The sequence below is a fragment of the Lithobates pipiens genome, unplaced genomic scaffold (assembly GCF_037356315.1).
Source record: "Lithobates pipiens isolate NorthernLeopardFrog02 unplaced genomic scaffold, aLitPip1_a1.2 Scaffold_22, whole genome shotgun sequence".
In the NCBI taxonomy this organism is placed as follows: domain Eukaryota; kingdom Metazoa; phylum Chordata; class Amphibia; order Anura; family Ranidae; genus Lithobates; species Lithobates pipiens.
In genome coordinates, this window is record NW_027507784.1 from 153,089,913 (window position 1) to 153,108,762 (window position 18,850).

The 18,850-nt window shown below is 41.3% G+C and overlaps 1 protein-coding gene across 1 annotated transcript; it reads right to left on the reverse strand.

Moving 5' to 3' along the window:
* Positions 1 to 310: 310 nt before the first annotated feature.
* On the reverse strand, positions 311 to 3,282 carry LOC143924278 (gamma-crystallin-3-like). Its single transcript, XM_077448482.1, has 3 exons — positions 3,126 to 3,282; positions 2,727 to 2,969; positions 311 to 644 (listed from the first exon to the last, which is right to left on the reverse strand). The coding sequence occupies exons 1-3, from the start codon at positions 3,132 to 3,134 to the stop codon at positions 369 to 371; spliced, it is 528 nt and encodes a 175-aa protein (XP_077304608.1). The 5' UTR covers positions 3,135 to 3,282; the 3' UTR covers positions 311 to 368.
* Between the last annotated feature and the right edge of the window lie 15,568 nt (positions 3,283 to 18,850).

An 18,850-nucleotide genomic window follows, 5' to 3' on the forward strand; every position in this document is an offset into this window, starting at 1 on the left:
GCGGTGTGCTGGCAGGACGTCAGAAAAAAGTCCTGCCAGCAGTTTCTTTGGAGCGGTGAAGGAGCGGTGTGTTTACCGCTCCTCCACCGCTGCTGCCCATTGAAATCAATGCGGCGTATTGCCGGCGGTTTTAACCCTTTCGCGGCCGCTAGCGGGGGGTAAAAGCGCCCCGCTAGCGGCCGAAATGCGCCGCAAATCCGGCGGTAAAATGCCGCTAAAAATAGCGGCGTTTTACCGCCGACGCAAGTTGCGGTGTGGTGTGAAAGGGGTCAGTTTACCAATTAAAAATAAATTAGTACAGTGTCACAAGAAGGATTAATTAAATATTTTATTGGATGAAAATTAAAAGATGAGCTATTGTTTTATGTTTAATAGGTGTGGTGGACTCTTCTGAAGGAACCAATTCTTGATTGACTGGCTCCCCAGTCATTGTATCGCCTGTACTCTCCAGGTTTCAGGTAAAATTGACGTCCTCTGTAGTTGGGCTCCTCATAGAACATCCAGTATCCATCTTGTACATCAACGGAGTGGATGTCATGGAAACGGAATCTCTCATAGACATTTGCACAGTCTTCGTTGAACTCCATCATCTGACCTTTGAAGTCTTCTCTTTCATAAATCCTGATTCTGAATGAACCCTGATGCTGTGACAAAAAACATAAACAAAACATTTTAAAATAAATTTACAGTTCAAAAGTTTATAGCACGAAGTACACTCTATTGCATTTTGCATTGATTTATTTTTGTAATATTTGATTGCATGTTTAACCACTTGAGATCCGCGCTATAGCCGAATGACGGCTACAGCGCGGATCTCCTTTTCCGGGACTACTTCCGGCGCGCTCTGTGATCGGCGAGTCTACGAGACTCGCCTGATCACCGATCCGTGCAAGGGGTCGATTCCGACCCCTTATCACGTGATCAGCTGTCAGCCAATGGCAGCTGATCATGTGATAGAACGGAGCCGGTAATCGGCTATTATTCCTCCTCGCGCTGACAGCGCTAGGAGAAAAAAAAAGCCGATCACAGGCGGCCGTGATCGGGACATCAGTCCCGATCACGGCCAGCCCTGCCAGTGCCCAACCTGCCCCCTGCCAGTGCCCACCTGCCCCCTGCTTTGCCTGCCTAAATAAAAAATGTCAGTGCCACCCAGCAGTGCCCATAGTGCCACCCAGCAGTGCCCACAGTGCCACCCAGCAGTGCCCACAGTGCCACCCCGCAGTGCCCACAGTCTGCCTCAACAAAGGTGCTGCACCCCAGTGCCACATATCCGTGCCCAGCAGTGCCGCCCATCAGTGCCCATCAGTGCCCAGCAGTGCCGCCCATCAGTGCCCAGCAGTGCCACCTATCAGAGCCACCTATCAGTGCCACCTATCAGTGCCCATCAGTCCCATCTATCAGTGGTACCTATCAGTGCCCCTTAGTGCCACCCACCCGTGCCACCCATCCGTGCCATCTTATCTGTGCCCGTCTTTGCCCATCAGTGCCGCCTTATCTGTGCCCATCTGTGCCACCTTATCTGTGCCTATTAGTGCCGCCTTAACTATGCCTATCAGTGCCCACCAGTGCAGCCTATCAGTGCCCACCAATGCAGCCTATCAGTGCCCACCAGTGCAGCCTATCAGTGCCCACCAGTGCAGCCTATCAGTGCCGCCTCATCAGTGCACTTCAATGAAGGAGAAAATGACCTGTTTGCAAAATTTTATAACAAACTATTAAACATGATTTTTTTTTTTGCATCTTTTTTTGTTTGTTTAGCAAAAAATAAAACTCCCAGCTGTGATTAAATACCACCAAAAGAAAGCTCTATTTGTAGGAAAAAAATGATAAAATTTTCATTTGGGTACAGTGTTGTATGACCGCGCAATTGTAATTCAAAGTGCATCAGCGCTGAAAGCTAAAAATTGGTCTGGGACTGAGGGGGGTTTAAGTGCCCAGTAAGCAAGTGGTTAAAAAAGTCAAGTGGTTCATAAAAAGCTTAATAATAGTAATAATAGTAAAAAATTGCTTTAATAAATTGTTTTCTAAAATATTACCTGTCATTGTAAAAAAGTTATTAAGCTGTCCCTCAAATATGATAGCAGACAAGATGAATTCAGGTTGTTTACATTTTGATTTGCATATGTCAACTTCCTATGTAAATCTAGTACCTGGCTCAAGCCCCTTTCTACTGTGTATGCCTTTTTATTGGTTCAAAAACAAGTTCATCAGAAGCCTATGACAGATGTTCACTTAATCTAAGAAGATGCAATTGGCACATCAGAGCATTTGAGGCTCTTAGGGTACTTTAGAAGGGGGTAGCTTTTTGGGGCACTTAATAGAGAATGCCTTTCATTACATGCAAATAATGGCTTAACAATGACTTAAAGGATCTGTGTTAATGTTAGTTAACATTATTAAGTTCAAATTATATACAGACAGTGCATACTGATATTACAGTTTTTTTTTTGTAAAGAAAACTGTGTTGCTGATATTTAAAAACAAAGTTGCCTCTAGGTAGCAGTGTTTGGTGTGGAAAGGGTGGATCAGGAGATAGTTGACCTTATCAGTATATGATTTAATCTGTTTTATTAAAATAGTTTTGGGCTTTTCAAAAATTATTTAACACAATTGCATAGCAATCTATTTTGATAAAATATTTTTTAGATTTTCAAAAAATTATTTAACACAATTGCATGGCAATTGAAGTGCATTGTTAAACAAAAAAAAAAATGTTTGATAGTTACTTGAGGACTCAGACGACAAGACCTAATAGAATCATTATAGCCCATCCATTGCTGGAAGTCTGGGTATTCTCCTTTGTGAAGGAAATACTGGTGTCCTCTGTAGTTGGGGTGTTCATACAGGATCCAGTTTCCACTCTCCACACGGATGGAGTTGCAGCGTCTAAAGTATGAAGACAGGTCTGGGCATTCAGTGTTACACTCATAAGAGCGACCCTGGAAATTCCTGTCCTCGTAGAAGATGATCTGTCAAAAGTAATATATTGTCAACCATTTCTGCATTTCTTTCATTACTGAAAACAGATGATTTAAATTGCAAGTAATTCTGTTCTTGTAAAATAAAAAATGTGCTAACCTAAAGTCAACAATTCTAAAAATCAAAGTAAATTTAGTATACTGTACCTTTCCCATGTTGTAGGCTTAGATGTGTCTCAGTGAAGTGTGAACTCTGGACAGCAGGGATGGAAGGTTTATATACACAATGCTCTGAATGTGTAAAATTAATGCTTGCACTTTTCACCAGTGAACAAAAAAGAGAGCTGTTTCATCCCTTTTATGTAAAGGACCCCTCTGTTTCTTTGTGATTATTGTTCTTATTTGTTCCATGGCACAAAGCCAGCAAAACATTGTGTTACTTTGAACAAAAGATGATTTTACACTGTATGAAGTGTTTATATTGTATTTCAAGAACAGATGATAGGCAACTTTAAAAGAAAAAAATCCCCTATAGGTAGAAATACAATAGGACATTTATTCAAATCAGACCTCTATTGATCATAAAATTTTGCAGACATGACACCACTTTGGAACTCTAAAAATAAAAAAAGTTGCATCTCCATACCTAGAACCCAACATAAATCCCAACCCTATTATTTGTGGAGCAATTTTACCAAAACTTAGAAATATAGGTATTTCCCTCATATTAGATATCTGTTTAGAGAATTAGATGAGATGGCTGCACACTGCAACGAGATACATTTCACACGATATAGTTCTTAATCATAACAACAAGCCACTTACAGATTTTATGCTAAAAACACAAAACAGATAAATCTGATCAGTTCAATTAACCCCAATTAACAAGCATTGTCATATATGTCATCAAGGTACTAATACAGTGATAATTAACCACTTGCTTATGGACACTTAAACCCCCCTCCTACACAGACCAATTTTTATGCTTTCAGCACTGACGCACTTTGAATGACAATTGCACGGTCATACAACACTGTACCCAAATGAAAGCTTTATCATTTTTTTCATACAAATAGAGCTTTCTTTTGGTGGTATTTAATCACAGCTGGGGTTTTTAATTTGAGGTGGCACTGGTGGGCCCTGATGAGGTGGCACTGGTGGGCCCTGATAGGCTGCAATGGTGGGCACTGATAGGCTGCACTGATGGGCACTGATAGGCACAGTTAAGTGATAGGCACAGCTAAGCTGACACTGATGGGGACAGATAAGGCGACACTGATGGCCACTGATAAGATGGCACTGATAGGCCCTCATGGGTGACACTGATGGGCACTGATAAGTGTTACTGATAGGTACCACTGATAGGCACTGATAGGTGGCACTGATGGGCACTGGTAGGTGACACTGATGGGCACTGGTAGGTGACACTGATGGGCAGCACTGTTAATGAGGCACTGATTGTGGGTACTGATAGGTGGCCCTTTGGGCACTGATGAGTGGCGCTGGTGGGAACTGGTAGGTGGCACTGTTGTGTACTGCTAGGTGCCAATGGCAGGTGGCACAGGTGGGCACAGATGAGCCGGCAGCAGCTCTCCTTGTTCTGGAGCAATGTCCCTCTCACAGCCGCCGGTGATCGGCTTTTTTTTTCTCTTCACGGGTGGCCGGAAGATTGTGACATTGACAGGCACTTTCCTTGGCCGTCTGTCACTTATCTTGTTCCTCGAGCGGACATGCGCTGTCCGCTGGAGCTTCTGTGCCGGTGGGGGGAGTGGACGGGGCCTCGTTCCGGCGCCGCTGGCCTCTGACGCGGACACCGTGGGCATGGCCGTGTGCGCTGCACGCCGGCGCCATCTTGCTACTCCGGGGGACATGCTCTGTCCTCCGGATGGGCTGATTGATGGCGTCGGGTGCAGTGGGCGGGTCCCCGGCCCGGCACCGCTTTCTCTTTGGACGAGATGGCGTGGGGGTGTGGCCCCACGCACACCGCCCAGGGGGCTTACGCTCGCTGGGTATTGTTAGCTCTCTATCAGCTGGTGCACTTCAATTAGCACCAGCTGTTTAGAGTTCTGTGTGTCTCTTTATAATGAGCACCGCTCTGACTGGCGTTTGCCGATTCCACTTGCATGACGCCAGTCAGACGGGCTACTTTTCACTCTTATCTACTGTGCTTTTTTTACTTTCAAAAGATTTTATTTTACGATAAAGGCACTTACAAACATACACCAGAATATAAACAATCTGCAGCAGGGAGGGCCCGCTGACACAATGTAAGTAATGAAAACAGGAGACATTAGTGAAAGACAGACAATATCAAAAGGGTACAGTCAGCATGCCCCTCCTCAGCGAGGGGCTAAACAAAAAGAGAGGTAAACAAAGGGTGACCCCCCAGGGAGAGCCCACCCAATAGAACCGTAAGGGGTAGCACCCAGGAGCCCCCACCCCGACACCCCTAATAGGGAACTTGCTGTGCCAGGATGGGGGAGTATCCTCCCGGGCCCCCCCTCTCAGAGGGATAAAGAAGTTGATGGGCCGTCCACAGTGGGCACCGCAACATTAAATTGGACTGTACGGTGAACCTGTCAATTACAGCTCTGATGAGCAAACCAAAAACTTAGAACGTCTAGAAGGACAGAGGAAAGAAGAGAGGAGGAGAAGAGGAGGGCAGAGGGGTAAGGGGATGTAAGCTATGTCCTAAAAGGGTGGAAGGGTATAGTGGGAGAATGTTTAGCATTCAATGTAAGAGGGGGCGCTTTAGGGGTGAGGTCTGGTCGCTAGAGGAGAGCCTGGGGGTACCCCAGGCAGCAGAGAAATTCCCATGTAACGGGCCCAAGGGTCCCACACCTTTCGGAATTTAGGTGTGGTATCTGACAGAATACCTGACAGTTTTTCTTGGGACATTATCCACGATATCTTCCTCTTAACTGCGAGGAAGGAGGGTCTGGGTTGCTTCCATGCGGAGGCAATCGCAATTTTGGCTCCTAATAGGATAAAATAAGTTAGTTTCTGAGAGTTACCAGACAGCAAAGGAGCAGGGGCATTGAGTAACGCAGCCTCTGGAGTTCTTGGAACCCGGCAGCCTGTGACTATGTAAATCAAGTTAAAGATTTTAGTCCAGAACGATCGAAGCCTAGGGCATTCCCACCAGATGTGGATCATGGAGCCACGAAGTTGGCACCCCCTAAAACATAAGGGGTTAGCCGTGGGGTATATTTTGGCTAGCCTGGCTGGAGTGAGGTACCACCTGGTTATCAATTTGATGCTAGCCTCCATTAGTGAGGTGTTTTGGATCCCACGAAAGGATCTGGCAAGGGCCAGCTGCCAGGCTTCAAGACTGCCAGAGGTCTGGAGATCAGATTCCCATGCCGTCATATAGGGGGATTTGCCCGTTGGGGAAGTGAGAGCCACATAGATCACTGAAATACCACCCCTCTGCTCCCCGATCCTACCACACCAGGCTTCATATTCAGTAAAGGGAGGAGGAAGGGGTTTGTTTTTCCAAAGCGAGTTCAAGAAGTGAGATATTTGTTGGAAGCGGAACCTCTCTGAGTCTGGTAGCTCTAAGTGTTCAATACAATAAGCCAGGGAAATCGGACCCCTTGAAATGAAAAAGTGACCTATCCGGTATAGTCCCTTGTCCAACCACCATCTGAAGGCCTCAATGTCCAGACCAGGGGGGAAGTCATGATTACGGAACATGTGAGCAAGGGGTCTTAAAGTGGAGACTAGGGAAGGCTCTTTGCGAAGACCGTCCCATAGGGCGCAGGAGTGAGATAGGGATGGGGACATGATGGGCGGCCTGGCTTTGGGCGGGCACCACAATAGAAAATCTAGTGTAAAGGAGGGTACGGAACAGCGTTCTATGGACTGCCAATCCGGTTTCTCGTATTTGGAGTAGATCGAGGAGAGTTGGGCTAGGCGAGCTGCAAGGTAGTATTTGTGAAGGTTAGGTAAGCCCAGCCCCCCCCTGCGTCTGTGCAGGAAGAGCGTGTTTTACGATAGACAGTACCCCTTATTACCCCAAATATATTTCAGTATTTTGCTTTGCAGAGAGCAAAGGTGGTCCTTCCGAACTGGTATTGGAAGGGCTCGGAAATAGTAGAGGATTTTGGGGAGAAGGGTCATTTTTATGGAGTTAATCCGGCCAAGCCAGGAGAGTTCGTGTTTAGACCATGAGGAGAGATCAGTTTCCAGCTGTCTGTATAATTTGGGGTAATTGTGGGCATACAACATCTCTATTTTAGGTGTAAGGGAGATACCCAAGTATTGGATGGCAGTGTCACTCCATTGGAACGGAAAGGATTGTTTGAGTGAGAGGACTTGGTGGGTGGGGAGAGAAATATTCAAAGCCACAGACTTGGAGTAATTAACCCGCAAGCCTGAGACCTTGGCAAAGTCGTCTAGTACCCGGGATAAGTTGGGCAGGGTTGTGAGGGGGGAAGTAAGAAATAACAGTATGTCGTCCGCGAAGAGTCCGCATTTGTGCGTTTGACTACCGCACTGGACACCTCCAATGTCTATGTTGTGGCGGACTGCGATCGCCAGTGTTTCAATGGCTATTGCAAATATGAGGGGAGATAGGGGGCACCCCTGTCTGGTCCCAATGGTGATGGGAATTGGAGTGGAGAGGTATCCCTGCATTCGAATTTGGGCCCTCGGCTGGGAGTATAAGGCCCGTAATAAGCCCAGGAAACGAGCCCCAAATCCCCACCTGTCAAAGAGCTGGAAGATGTACTGCCATGAGACCGAGTCGAAAGCCTTCTGAATATCTAAGGAAAGGAGGAAGCCAGATTGTTTGGGTCCCCCTTCCCAATTAGACTGCAGAATGGAGATAATATCGATCGCCCTCCGATACTGTGCTTTTTAAAGTAAGTAACCAACTTATTCTATTGCTCCCCATACAACTTTCTTTTCTATTACGGTGTGGTATCTCTTCTCCCCCACCTGTATCTATCATTACTAGTATCATATTAATACCATTTACTATGGAATACCCCTATACTTGTAGTACTGAGATGAAATACTTTAATCCCCTTTTATCTCCCTTTACATTGAGTTGTCTATTTGAATATATATAACTTATAGGTGCACCTTTCTGATATACTATTTGCACCAGATATACAATACTACATTACAAGATGTAACCCTTCTCTATCAACTATACAGCCTTTCTTCATATATACTTTCCAGTATTTTATATATATTCTCTAACGCTGCATTTCCTTCATTCCACTCTTTTCTCTGCTCTCTCTACCTAGCATTTTATTGTCAGCCCCAGTGTTTCCCCGTTTATTTGGCTTCTTATTTACTGGAGGACAATTATTATATATATTTTTTTTTTTCTTCAGGAGCATTTTTGGGTGAAGCACTATTAAAGCTTCAGTCGACTTGGACTTTTAGCTTGTAGACAGAAGATTCGACGGAGCAGCTAAACTGTGCGATGCAATCGTACATTTTCGGTCTAATGTTCTGCCTACAAGCTATAGTAGAATTCTAATGTTGTATGGCGCTAGTAATAATTATATTTATTAATCAGTCAACCAACATTAGAATTCTTCTATAGCCTATGGGCAGAGCATTTGACAATAAATGTCCACTCGCATCGACTGCTTCGTCCAATCATCATGTCGAATCTTCATGTTGAATATTTTCTCTCTATGTCGAATAATCTTGGACTAATGGAGTTAGGTTAGGCACATTTGACCTTTTTTGCTATTGTCTCTATAATGTTGAAATTTTTCTCTCTATGTCAAATCTTTTCTCTCTATGTAGAATAATCTTGGACTAATAGAGCTAAAGTTAGGCACATTCGACCACAGGTTCGATGGACACAGATTGTTATTGTCAGCAACATGTTGAATCTCTTATCTATATCGAACTGTTGTCACAACGAAAATGAAAATAAAGCATTTGTTTATGTCGGATTTTTTGGTTTTCGGATTCTGCACGTTTAACAAACGATAACAAAAATACCCGAAATTCGTACGAAAATGCATTCGGACGAAAACGAATGCACATGTCTAAATATTACTCAAGACTGAAGCTAGCAAGGGGTTTTAAACATAACATAGTCAGTCAACAGAAAGAAACAGCTAGGATCCAGGTTTGTCCCTAAGTAAAGTAGCAGTACTGTAATAGTAATATTATCAATATTAATATTAATATTAACATTAAAATCTCCACTATGTATATTTGCAGGGGGGTTTAAGTTTATTGTGGTAAGGTGTACAGATTGATAGAGACCGTAGAAAGAAAGGTAAAGAAGAGAGTAAGGAAAGGTTACATCGAAAAAGGGTTATGTGTAGAGAAAAGAGAGGGCAGGATAAATGCTAAGGTTAGGGTTCGCTCCCCATTTCAACTCCCCCACCTGAAATGATCTGACAGTAACCTCTGCCATAGTACATGGATGCTTGTCTAGTTTAAGGAAAATAAGAGCCAAAGCGCTCAGTCGTTTTGAAATGAGTCCAGCATGCCCAAGTATTTGTGAATTTTTGTATTCGTTCTTGGGAGGTGTGAATCAATTCCTCCATCTCTTCTATCTTAGAGAGCCTGGTCAATCATTCTCTAATTGTTGGTATATCCGTGGATTGCCAGTGATCAGGAACCCAAAGTCTAGCCGCATTCACCGTGTGCATAGTTCTCTGGCTGTTTTACTTGTATGTCTTTGCTGCACAATATGTGAATGTTACTAGTTTACATAATTACATAGTTTATGAGGTTGAAAAAAGACCCAGGTCGGGGCGTGGCTTGCGTGCACAGGAAGATGGCGGCTTAAGCCCAGAGCTCTCCACAGCCAACCGGATTACCGCAATTAACGGGCAGGTGAATAATCGTATCGTTATACCGACCATACCAAAATACTTTACAGCTATCAGAGACCATTATGTCTCATAAACGGGGTCAAGAATGGGGCCCGAAAAAGCTCATGAACTCTCATTTAAACAGAGCGGTGCACTGAGGAAAAAACTAAATGGCACTGCCGGAGATGAGGAGAATAATACAGCACTATTTATTGATCAAAAACACAGCCAAACGAATGAAAACTGTACAGGATTATCATCCTCTTATATTACTGACTCTCCTCAAACATCACCAACCTCTCAGAGTCCCGCAAAATCGTGGATGAAAATGGACTCATATCACCAAAACACTAATGCAGTGAGTACAGTAATACAAAGTGAGAGTACCATATCTTCATTACAATCATCCATTGCTGCTTTCCCTACCTCAGGACAGCCGGTTTTGGATACCACAATGAAAGATATGCTAATGTCATTGCAGTCCTCAATTGTATCAAATTTATCCCCCTTAATCCACAACTTCTCCCCAGAAATGAAACCTATGGATGGGAGATTACATTATATGGAAGATAAAACGGAGGAATGTACTGTAACAGTTAACAAACTAGTCGACACATATACGGAACAAAAGGATGATTCCTTGTGGGTCAAGGCAAAACTGGTAGATCTCGAGGACCGTTCTCGACGTAATAATATTAAAATAAGAGGATTACCTGAGTCCGTTCCACCCACGGAATTACGTAACTATGCCAGAACAATGTTTTCATCATTACTACCAGATTTATCTCCAATTGAACTTACTATTGACCGTATTCATAGACTTCCCAAACCGCAACACCTAGAAGAATCAATTCCCAAATTCACTTCTATCAAGCCAAGGAAAAAATCTTATCGAAAGCCAGAGAATTAAAAATTCTCCCAGCTCCGTATTCAGATATACAACTCTGTGCGGATCTCTTGCAATCTACATTGCAAATGAGACGTCAACTAAAGACGATAACAAAAGCACTATCAAATCATAAAATTATATACAAATGGTGCCACCCGGCCACTATACTAACCACCTACAATGGCAAACAGCATGCCATATCTACTATTGATGGCGGTATGCAGCTACTCTATTCATGGGTTATCATACTAGACTCCCCACAAAATGTTCCTGAACTGCGAGGAAAACCAAAAGTGTTTAATTTTGGACACAACAAGGAACAGAGTAAAGCCTAATTTAAATGAAACCTTCCTGCCCGATAATTATTAATTAATAATTACATGTCCGGTCAGGCTTTTTGGCCTGGAATCTTATTATCTGAACTTTCCCCCCTTTCTAGGTCAGCACCTCCTAGAGATATTTACTGCTGACTTTGTGTCTGTCTTTTTGGAACTATTTATTATTTTTTATATATATATATATATATATATATATATATATATATATATATATATATATATATATATATATATAAGTTTTGATATTGATAATTTTCTTTCTTTATTTTTCTTTTTCTTGAATAATACATGCCCACTAGTAACGTATATTAACTATTTAGTATATATAGTGAATTAACTATATTGGTTTATTTTTCATAACAAGTATTGCATTTTTGACATCCTTATAGTGTCATCTACATTGTTTAAGGTATTGTATCTAATTTCTCTACTCTTTACTCATATCTAGCAATATAGCCGAGAATTACTTTTAGGAATATATTTTCTATAATTGTATCTAACTAGATATTATCAGTATGTCCATTAATGTAGTGTCCCTAAATGCATGTGGACTGAATCATCCCGCAAAACACTCTTCTATGTGGAGATCTGCTTTATCACTCAACTGTGATATTTTGTGTGTCCAAGAGACACATTTTGTTAAAGATGCATCTAAACACAAATAGTTTCCACATATCTTTCAATCAAATTACTCTACAAAACAGAGAGGTGTGTTGATAGCTGTCAGGAATACTCTTTCTTTTCAAGTAGACAATTGTATCACAGATCCGGAAGGTAGATATATCGTTTTAATCTGCACTATCAATAACATACCTTATACCATGGTGTCCATTTATGCTCCAAATGTACGACAAATGCACTTTATTAAAAAAACTATACGTGCAGTGAAAAAAGTCCAAAAAGGACATCATCTAATTTGTGGGGATTTCAATTTAATTCCTAATAATGATATGGATTCCACTGCTGCTTCCAAAAGATATGCTTCTCCACTAGCTGAGTTTATCACCTCTAATGATTTATTTGATGTGTAGAGATGCTGTCATGCTAGCGAATGAGATTATACCTATTTATCACCACGTCATAATACTTATTCGAGAATAGATTTATTCTTAATGGACAAATGGTTACTTCAGAACATTTCAGCTTCCCACATCCATGCTACCACCTGGTCGGACCATGCCCCTATTAGCATTACTTTAGCAACTAAATCCTCTCAACCTAATTCGTACATTTGGAGAGCTAATAATTATCTCCTCCTAAATGATTACTGCTCCACGATCCTTCAACAACACCTAGATGAATTTTTTTCAATCAACTCAACAGGTCCGATCCGATGGTGGTGTGGAATGCTCATAAAGCTGTTATGAGAGGCATGTTTATACAACTAGGCGCTAGAGCAAAGAAAAAGAGAACCCAGAGATTAGATGAATTTACTAAAGAAATTACTCATACTGAAGATCTCAACAAAAACACTCATTCTCCTCACCTTAAATCCAAAAAATTTTCATTACGCCATGAATTGAAATCCTTACTTTTAGAAAAGTATGAAAAATCATATAAAAAATTCAAAGCCAATACATACGCAACAGGAAAAAAAGCTGGGAAAGCAATGTCATTGCGAATTAAAGGTTATAGATCAAAAACTAGAATTCCATTCCTTTATCATCCACATAATAATGAGAAACTGCTCAAACCTGATTCTATTGCTAATGCATTCAGTACATATTATGCAGAATTATATAACATTAAAGACCATGCTACTACAAACCAACCTTCCCAAGAAGAAATTAATAATTTATTGGATAGTGTTAACCTTCCTTCCATCTCACAACAACATTTAGAACATCTTAATTCTCCATTCACTGTCCAAGAAATAGTTATCCGTAACCTTCCTAATTCTAAATCCCCTGGTCCAGATGGCTTCACTGGAGAATACTATAAAAAAATTCAATGTACCTTAGCTCATTATTTGTGTAAGGTCTTTAATTTAGCCGCTGATACTTCATCATTCCCCATTGAAATGCTTAACGCTTTAGTTGTGACCCTTCCCAAACCAGATAAAGAGCCCTCATCCCCAAAAAATGTCCGTCCTATATCCCTGCTTAACTTAGATATATGCAAAAACTATAGCTAAAAGATTCGAAAATATTCTTCCTTCTCTTTTACATAGAGGTCAATCGGGTTTTACGAAAGCTCGCCAAGCATCAGATGCTACTAGAAGAGTAATAAATGCGATCCACCATGCAGAAATTACAAAGACACCATCCTTATTTCTATCACTTGATGCCAAAAAAAGCGTTTGATAGAGTACATTGGGGTTATCTATCATCAACTCTCAAAAAAATTGGATTTCAGGGTCAAATACATAAAGCAATTATGGCCTTATACTCTGTACCTTCAGCTTGAGTATACACAACAGATTCCCTATCGCTACCATTCCAAATAACTAATGATACAAGACAGGGATGCCCCTTATCCCCTTTCATTTTCAATCTTATTATGGAACCCCTGGCTGAAAGCATTAGGGCCAATCAGAAAATCTTAGGCCGCGTACACACGGGCGGACTGTATGGCCTACTTAGTCCGTCGAAACACATTTCAGCAGACAGTCCGCTCGTGTGTGGGCTTCAGCGGACTTTTTCAGCGTGCAGTCTGGCGTACTAAGTATTTCGGATTTTTCGAAATACTGTCCGTCATACTTTGGTTTCAGCGGACAATCCGCTCGTCAGTAGGCTAGTTTGACGGACTAAGAATGGCGCATGCTCAAAAAGGATTTTCTATTTCTAGTCCCGTCGTACGTGCTGTACACGTCATCGCGCAAGCTTTCGACGGACTGTTTGTGCATCCGTGTGTGGTCAAGTCCGTTCATTCGAAAGTAGGACAGACTGTCCGTCGGATTGTATGACGGACTAAGTAGGCCATACAGTCCGCCTGTGTGTACGCGGCTTTAGGAATTTCCATTGCTGACCAAGAACATAAAATCATCCTTTTTTGTGGATGATGTTATCCTCATGGTTACAAATCCCTTAATCTCCTTACCAGAAATTCAGAAAACTTTCATTTTGTTTAGTAACGTTTCTTATTATAAAATAAATGATAACAAGTCATACATTCTCAATTTGAGTAAAGACAAGCAGACCAGCGAACTTTTAAAAACACAATTTCCTTATTCTTGGGCCGAAAATACAATAAAATATTTAGGGATGCAACTGTCTACATCTTCTAAATCATTATTTCAACACAATTATATACCACTCCGCACAAAATTACAGGGAGACCTCACCAAACTAGCAACATATGAATTCTCCTGGATGGGTAAATTTGTAGGCTTTAAAATGCTCCACCTTATTCAAATTTTATATTTCTTTAGAACTCTCCCGATTCCAATACCACCTACATACTTCAAATCACTTCAATCTATCCTCTCTAAATTTATTTGGCAGGGTAAAAAAATCTAGATGTGGTAATGGGAACTTAATAAAACGTCGACAAGCAGGTAGTACAGGTTATGTGGATTTTCAAGATTTTTTGGCTTCGGTACTCACGCAATCCAAGGAATGGTTTATGTCTTCTCAATCCACAATATGGGGGAAGATGGAATCTGCTAAAATTCCAGGGGGTAATTTATCTTTATGGATACCTTCCATAGCACTTGCTTCCAAGATTCCATCTCGTATGCCTCCAACAATATCGGCAACTCTTAAATCCTGGACCCAATTTCTAAAGCTTACCTCTTCGTATCCTCTTCTAACCGCAGCCAAAATCCCTTGGAAACATTACATAATTTTATGAAATCAACTTCCCTTACATCTTGGGTTACTTAAGTTACTTAATTGATAATGGGGAAATTAAAACATTTCCCTCACTTCAAAAAGAATTTCACTTCCAAATTCAGGCATATTCCTTTACATTAGAACTAAGAACTGTATTAACGTACTTCCTTCATGGTATTACAATGTTCCAACAGAGGCTTGGTCCTTCCTCAAAATCCCCACTCACCCTCGAAAAGGGATTTCTCTCTTTTATACTCTTCTTCAACAAAAAAATGTATTTGTTAAATCCGCTCCAATACTTAGATGGGAAGAAGATTTAGGACGCACCTATATGGTGGATCAATGGGAAAAAGCTTGTAATTCCATGTATAAAGCCACCTGCTGTTCCACACTATGGGAACGATCCATTAAAATATCTCAACGCTGGTACCTTACTCCTGAAAACATTTCTAAATTTAGTGGAAATTCACAAAATAAATGTTGGAGACTATGTGGACAGAAGCGTGATATGTTTTATATATTCTGGACTTGCCCCAAACTTAAATTATACTGGGAACACATTTTTCAGTTACTCTCTGTATTCTCCAATGGAAACATACCTTTAAATCCTTCTCTAGCTTTACTGTCCCTTGATATTGATTGTTATCCTACTCCAGTTAGAAATGTCTTAACACATGTCCTATTATCAGCTAGAATTAGTATTACAAGGAAATGGAAAAAATCTGATCCCCCTACGGTATTGGAAGTAGTGGAATCGACCCAAACACATTTTATCTATGAATTAACATTAGCCCTCTGACAAACTAGTAAAGATCATATCTATAAATTATGGCAACCTTGGTTAAAATGGACTAACTCCCAAGATATTGTTCAGGTTCCTAACGTCTGTTGAATATATCTTTTCTTTTTCTTTGAAGTATCAGAGAGATTACATTCCTCTCGGACACAGTATAGCTCCCATAGGGGTGTCTGAGATAATAATTTCCTTTGTTATCTCCAATTCACTTGAATTACCATTTTTTGTATAAATGAAAGGCTACTTCTTATATAGCTACTCTGTTATTATCTTTTAAACAGGTATTTCATGAGTTTAACCTCCCTGGCGGTATGATTCAGTCTGGAATAAGGTGCTGAAAGCGGTACAATTATTTTGCATGGAAATCTGGCTTTTATTTTGTAGTCCTGTAATTCTTAGGAATAACGCTCTGAAATCTCTTCAAACCAGAGTCTAGCAGACATCCCGGGTATGATAAAGTTTATAATATAATAAAGAATAATAAAAATTATTCAATAATGTAATCAAATCCAAAAAAAACTGAAAAAGGGACATGTTTTGGTTGCTATGGACAATCTCCAAATTCCAGGCAGAAAAAACTGTATTTATAATATAAAAGTGCATGCAGGGCATTGCACAGACCACTAGGGACAAAGGGGGTGTGTATTTTTTAATACAGCACTGTAATCTGTAAGATTATAGTGCTGTGTGTGTTTTGTGTCTTTTTACTTTTTTGAATTTTCCGCCGTTCTCCGCTCCCGTGCGCCGTAACGTCGCAGGGAACGGAGCTCGGCGGCATTCGGCACTGTGAATCGAGCGGAGGACAGCTCGATCACACAGCGCGGCGGACATCGCTGGATCCAGGGGACAAGGTAAGTAACGCTCCCTGTGTCCTCCCCTGCATCGAGCGATGCAATCCCGAGTCTGGCTCGGGGTTACCGCTCCTGTAATTAAAATCCCAACCCGAGCCAGACTCGGGATTACCGCTAGGAAGGTTAAAGGCAAATGCATTTATTATCTCTTATTTGATACTGATGTTTATCTTTATATATGTTATATATATGTTGAAATAATAGCTTCTTTTTTTTTTCACAATAAAGTTTATTGAACAAAATTGCAAGTTTACACTCATTGGTAAATGAAATGTATACAGTAAATAAACCATATTAATGAACTTAGCGTGGTACACTGGAAAAGTTCGTAAAAAAGATAGTAACAAATGCGAATAAGAAGGAATTGTAGTAAACAGTTACATCAGATTCTCATAGTATTAAATTGCGAAACAAATAGCTAGTGTTTTTGATACATTGAACACATAAAAAAAGGCACTTTGGTGTTTGCTATATTTTCTGAATTTAAATTTGAAAATCAGTGGGTATATCCCCTTATTACGTTGTTAAAATTTGATATGCCTCTGTTTCAGTGAAGGTACGCCAGGGTTCCCAATTATGTAGGAATTGTGCTATATTTCCTCGTTTGATAGCAATGATTTCCTCCATTTCAAGGATAGAGCGTACTTTTGAAAGCCACTCAGTGATGGATGGAATGTTTTTAGAGTTCCAGTATAAAGGGATTCGATTTTTAGGCGCATTGAAAAGATGTCTGATAAGGGATTTCTTGTAGGATCTGTATGAAAGGTTATTGATATGTAAGAGGCACCAGGCTACATCAGGAGTTTTGTCTAGCTCTGTGATAAGTTTCGTCCAGTGTCTTACCTGTGTCCAAAATGTTGATAATTTTGAGCAATCCCACCACAGGTGCAAGAAAGAACCCACCTCCGATTCACATCTCCAGCAAAGCTTAGATTCTTGTTGGTCCCAGCTATTTTTTTTAAGTGGTGTGATGTACCACTGTGTGCAGATTTTGTATGATGTTTCCTGCATGCGCGAGCTAAGTGCACTTTTATGAGTGAAAACATATGCCTTTTCCCATTGTTCTGTGGAAATATCAATTTGGAGGTCTCTTTCCCACTTTTGTTTGTATTTATCCTGTTCATCTTTCTTTGTACTGGTTAACCATTTGTAGATCATGGAAGTCGTTTTCTTAGTGGGTGTTTTTCGAGCACAAATATGTTCAAAGGTTGTTAATGGTCTGAGAATTTTTTCTTTATATATATTGTTAGAGATAAAATCGTGGATCTGTAAGTATGACCACTTGGTCATGGGAGGGGATGTGGTTTCTTTGTTTATTTCCTGTAGAGTTTTTATCTTATTATTTTGTAGGCAATGTGTTGCTAATACAGGTTTGGTGGGGTAAGATACGTACATTTTTTTATTGTTTAGGCCCGGTGTGAAGTCAGGGTTATTAGCTAGTGATGTTAGTGGTCCTGGAGTCGTTGAAATCCCCTGAGCTGCAGCTATTTTGTGGAAAATTCGTAAAGTGGGGTTAATGATCGGATGGGATTTAATAGTTAGTGGAAGAGTTGAATAATTTGACCAAGGAAGGTGAGCGATATCTAGATCAGAGTGAGCCTTCTCAATATTGACCCAGTCTTTGCAAAACGAGTGACAATGCCAGTCTATGACTCTTGATAATTGTGTTGCATAGTAGTATTTCTTAAAATCGGGTAAACCAATCCCTCCTTTCTGTTTGGGTCTTTGTAGATATTTGAGTTGGATACGGGATTTCTTATTTGCCCAGAGGAAATTCCTTTGGATACGTGTTAAGTGTATAAAAAACGATTCAGGGATGTCTATGGGGAGAGTATGGAATAAATATAACAGTCTTGGCAGAATTGCCATCTTCAAGATGGCAGCCCTGCCAAACCAGGAGAATTTCCCCTTCACCCATCTCTTGAGATCCTTTTCTATGTTTTTCAGTAGGGGATGAAAATTAAGTGAGTATAAAGGATTTAGTCTCTGAGAGAGGTGGATCCCTAAATAAGTCAAGGAGTTTTGTTCCCATTTAAATGGACAGTTAGATCTCGTCTGTTTTTCTGTTGTCTTATCTAAGTTCACGCCTAAGGCCGCGTACACACGGGCGGACTGTCTGCCCAACTTAGTCCGCCGAAACACATTTCAGCGGACAGTCCGCTCGTGTGTGGGCTTCAGCGGACTTTTTCAGCGGACTGTCTGACGAACAAAGTCTTACGGAATTTCCGTAAGATTGTCCGTCCAAACTTGGTTTGAGCGGACAGTCCGCCCGGGTGTGTCAGTCCGCTGTACTTTCGAAATGAACGGACTTTTCCCGCCCGGAGAAAAGTCTGCTCATTTCGAGCGGGTATCCAGGTAGGCGGGGCCCACGACGGAGACGTCTCGGGCCCCGCCGCCTGGTATGGACTTAAAGGGGAACCCCAACGCCAAAAAAAAAATCGGCGTGGGGGTGCCCCCCAAGTCCACAACAGACCCTTGTCTGAGCACA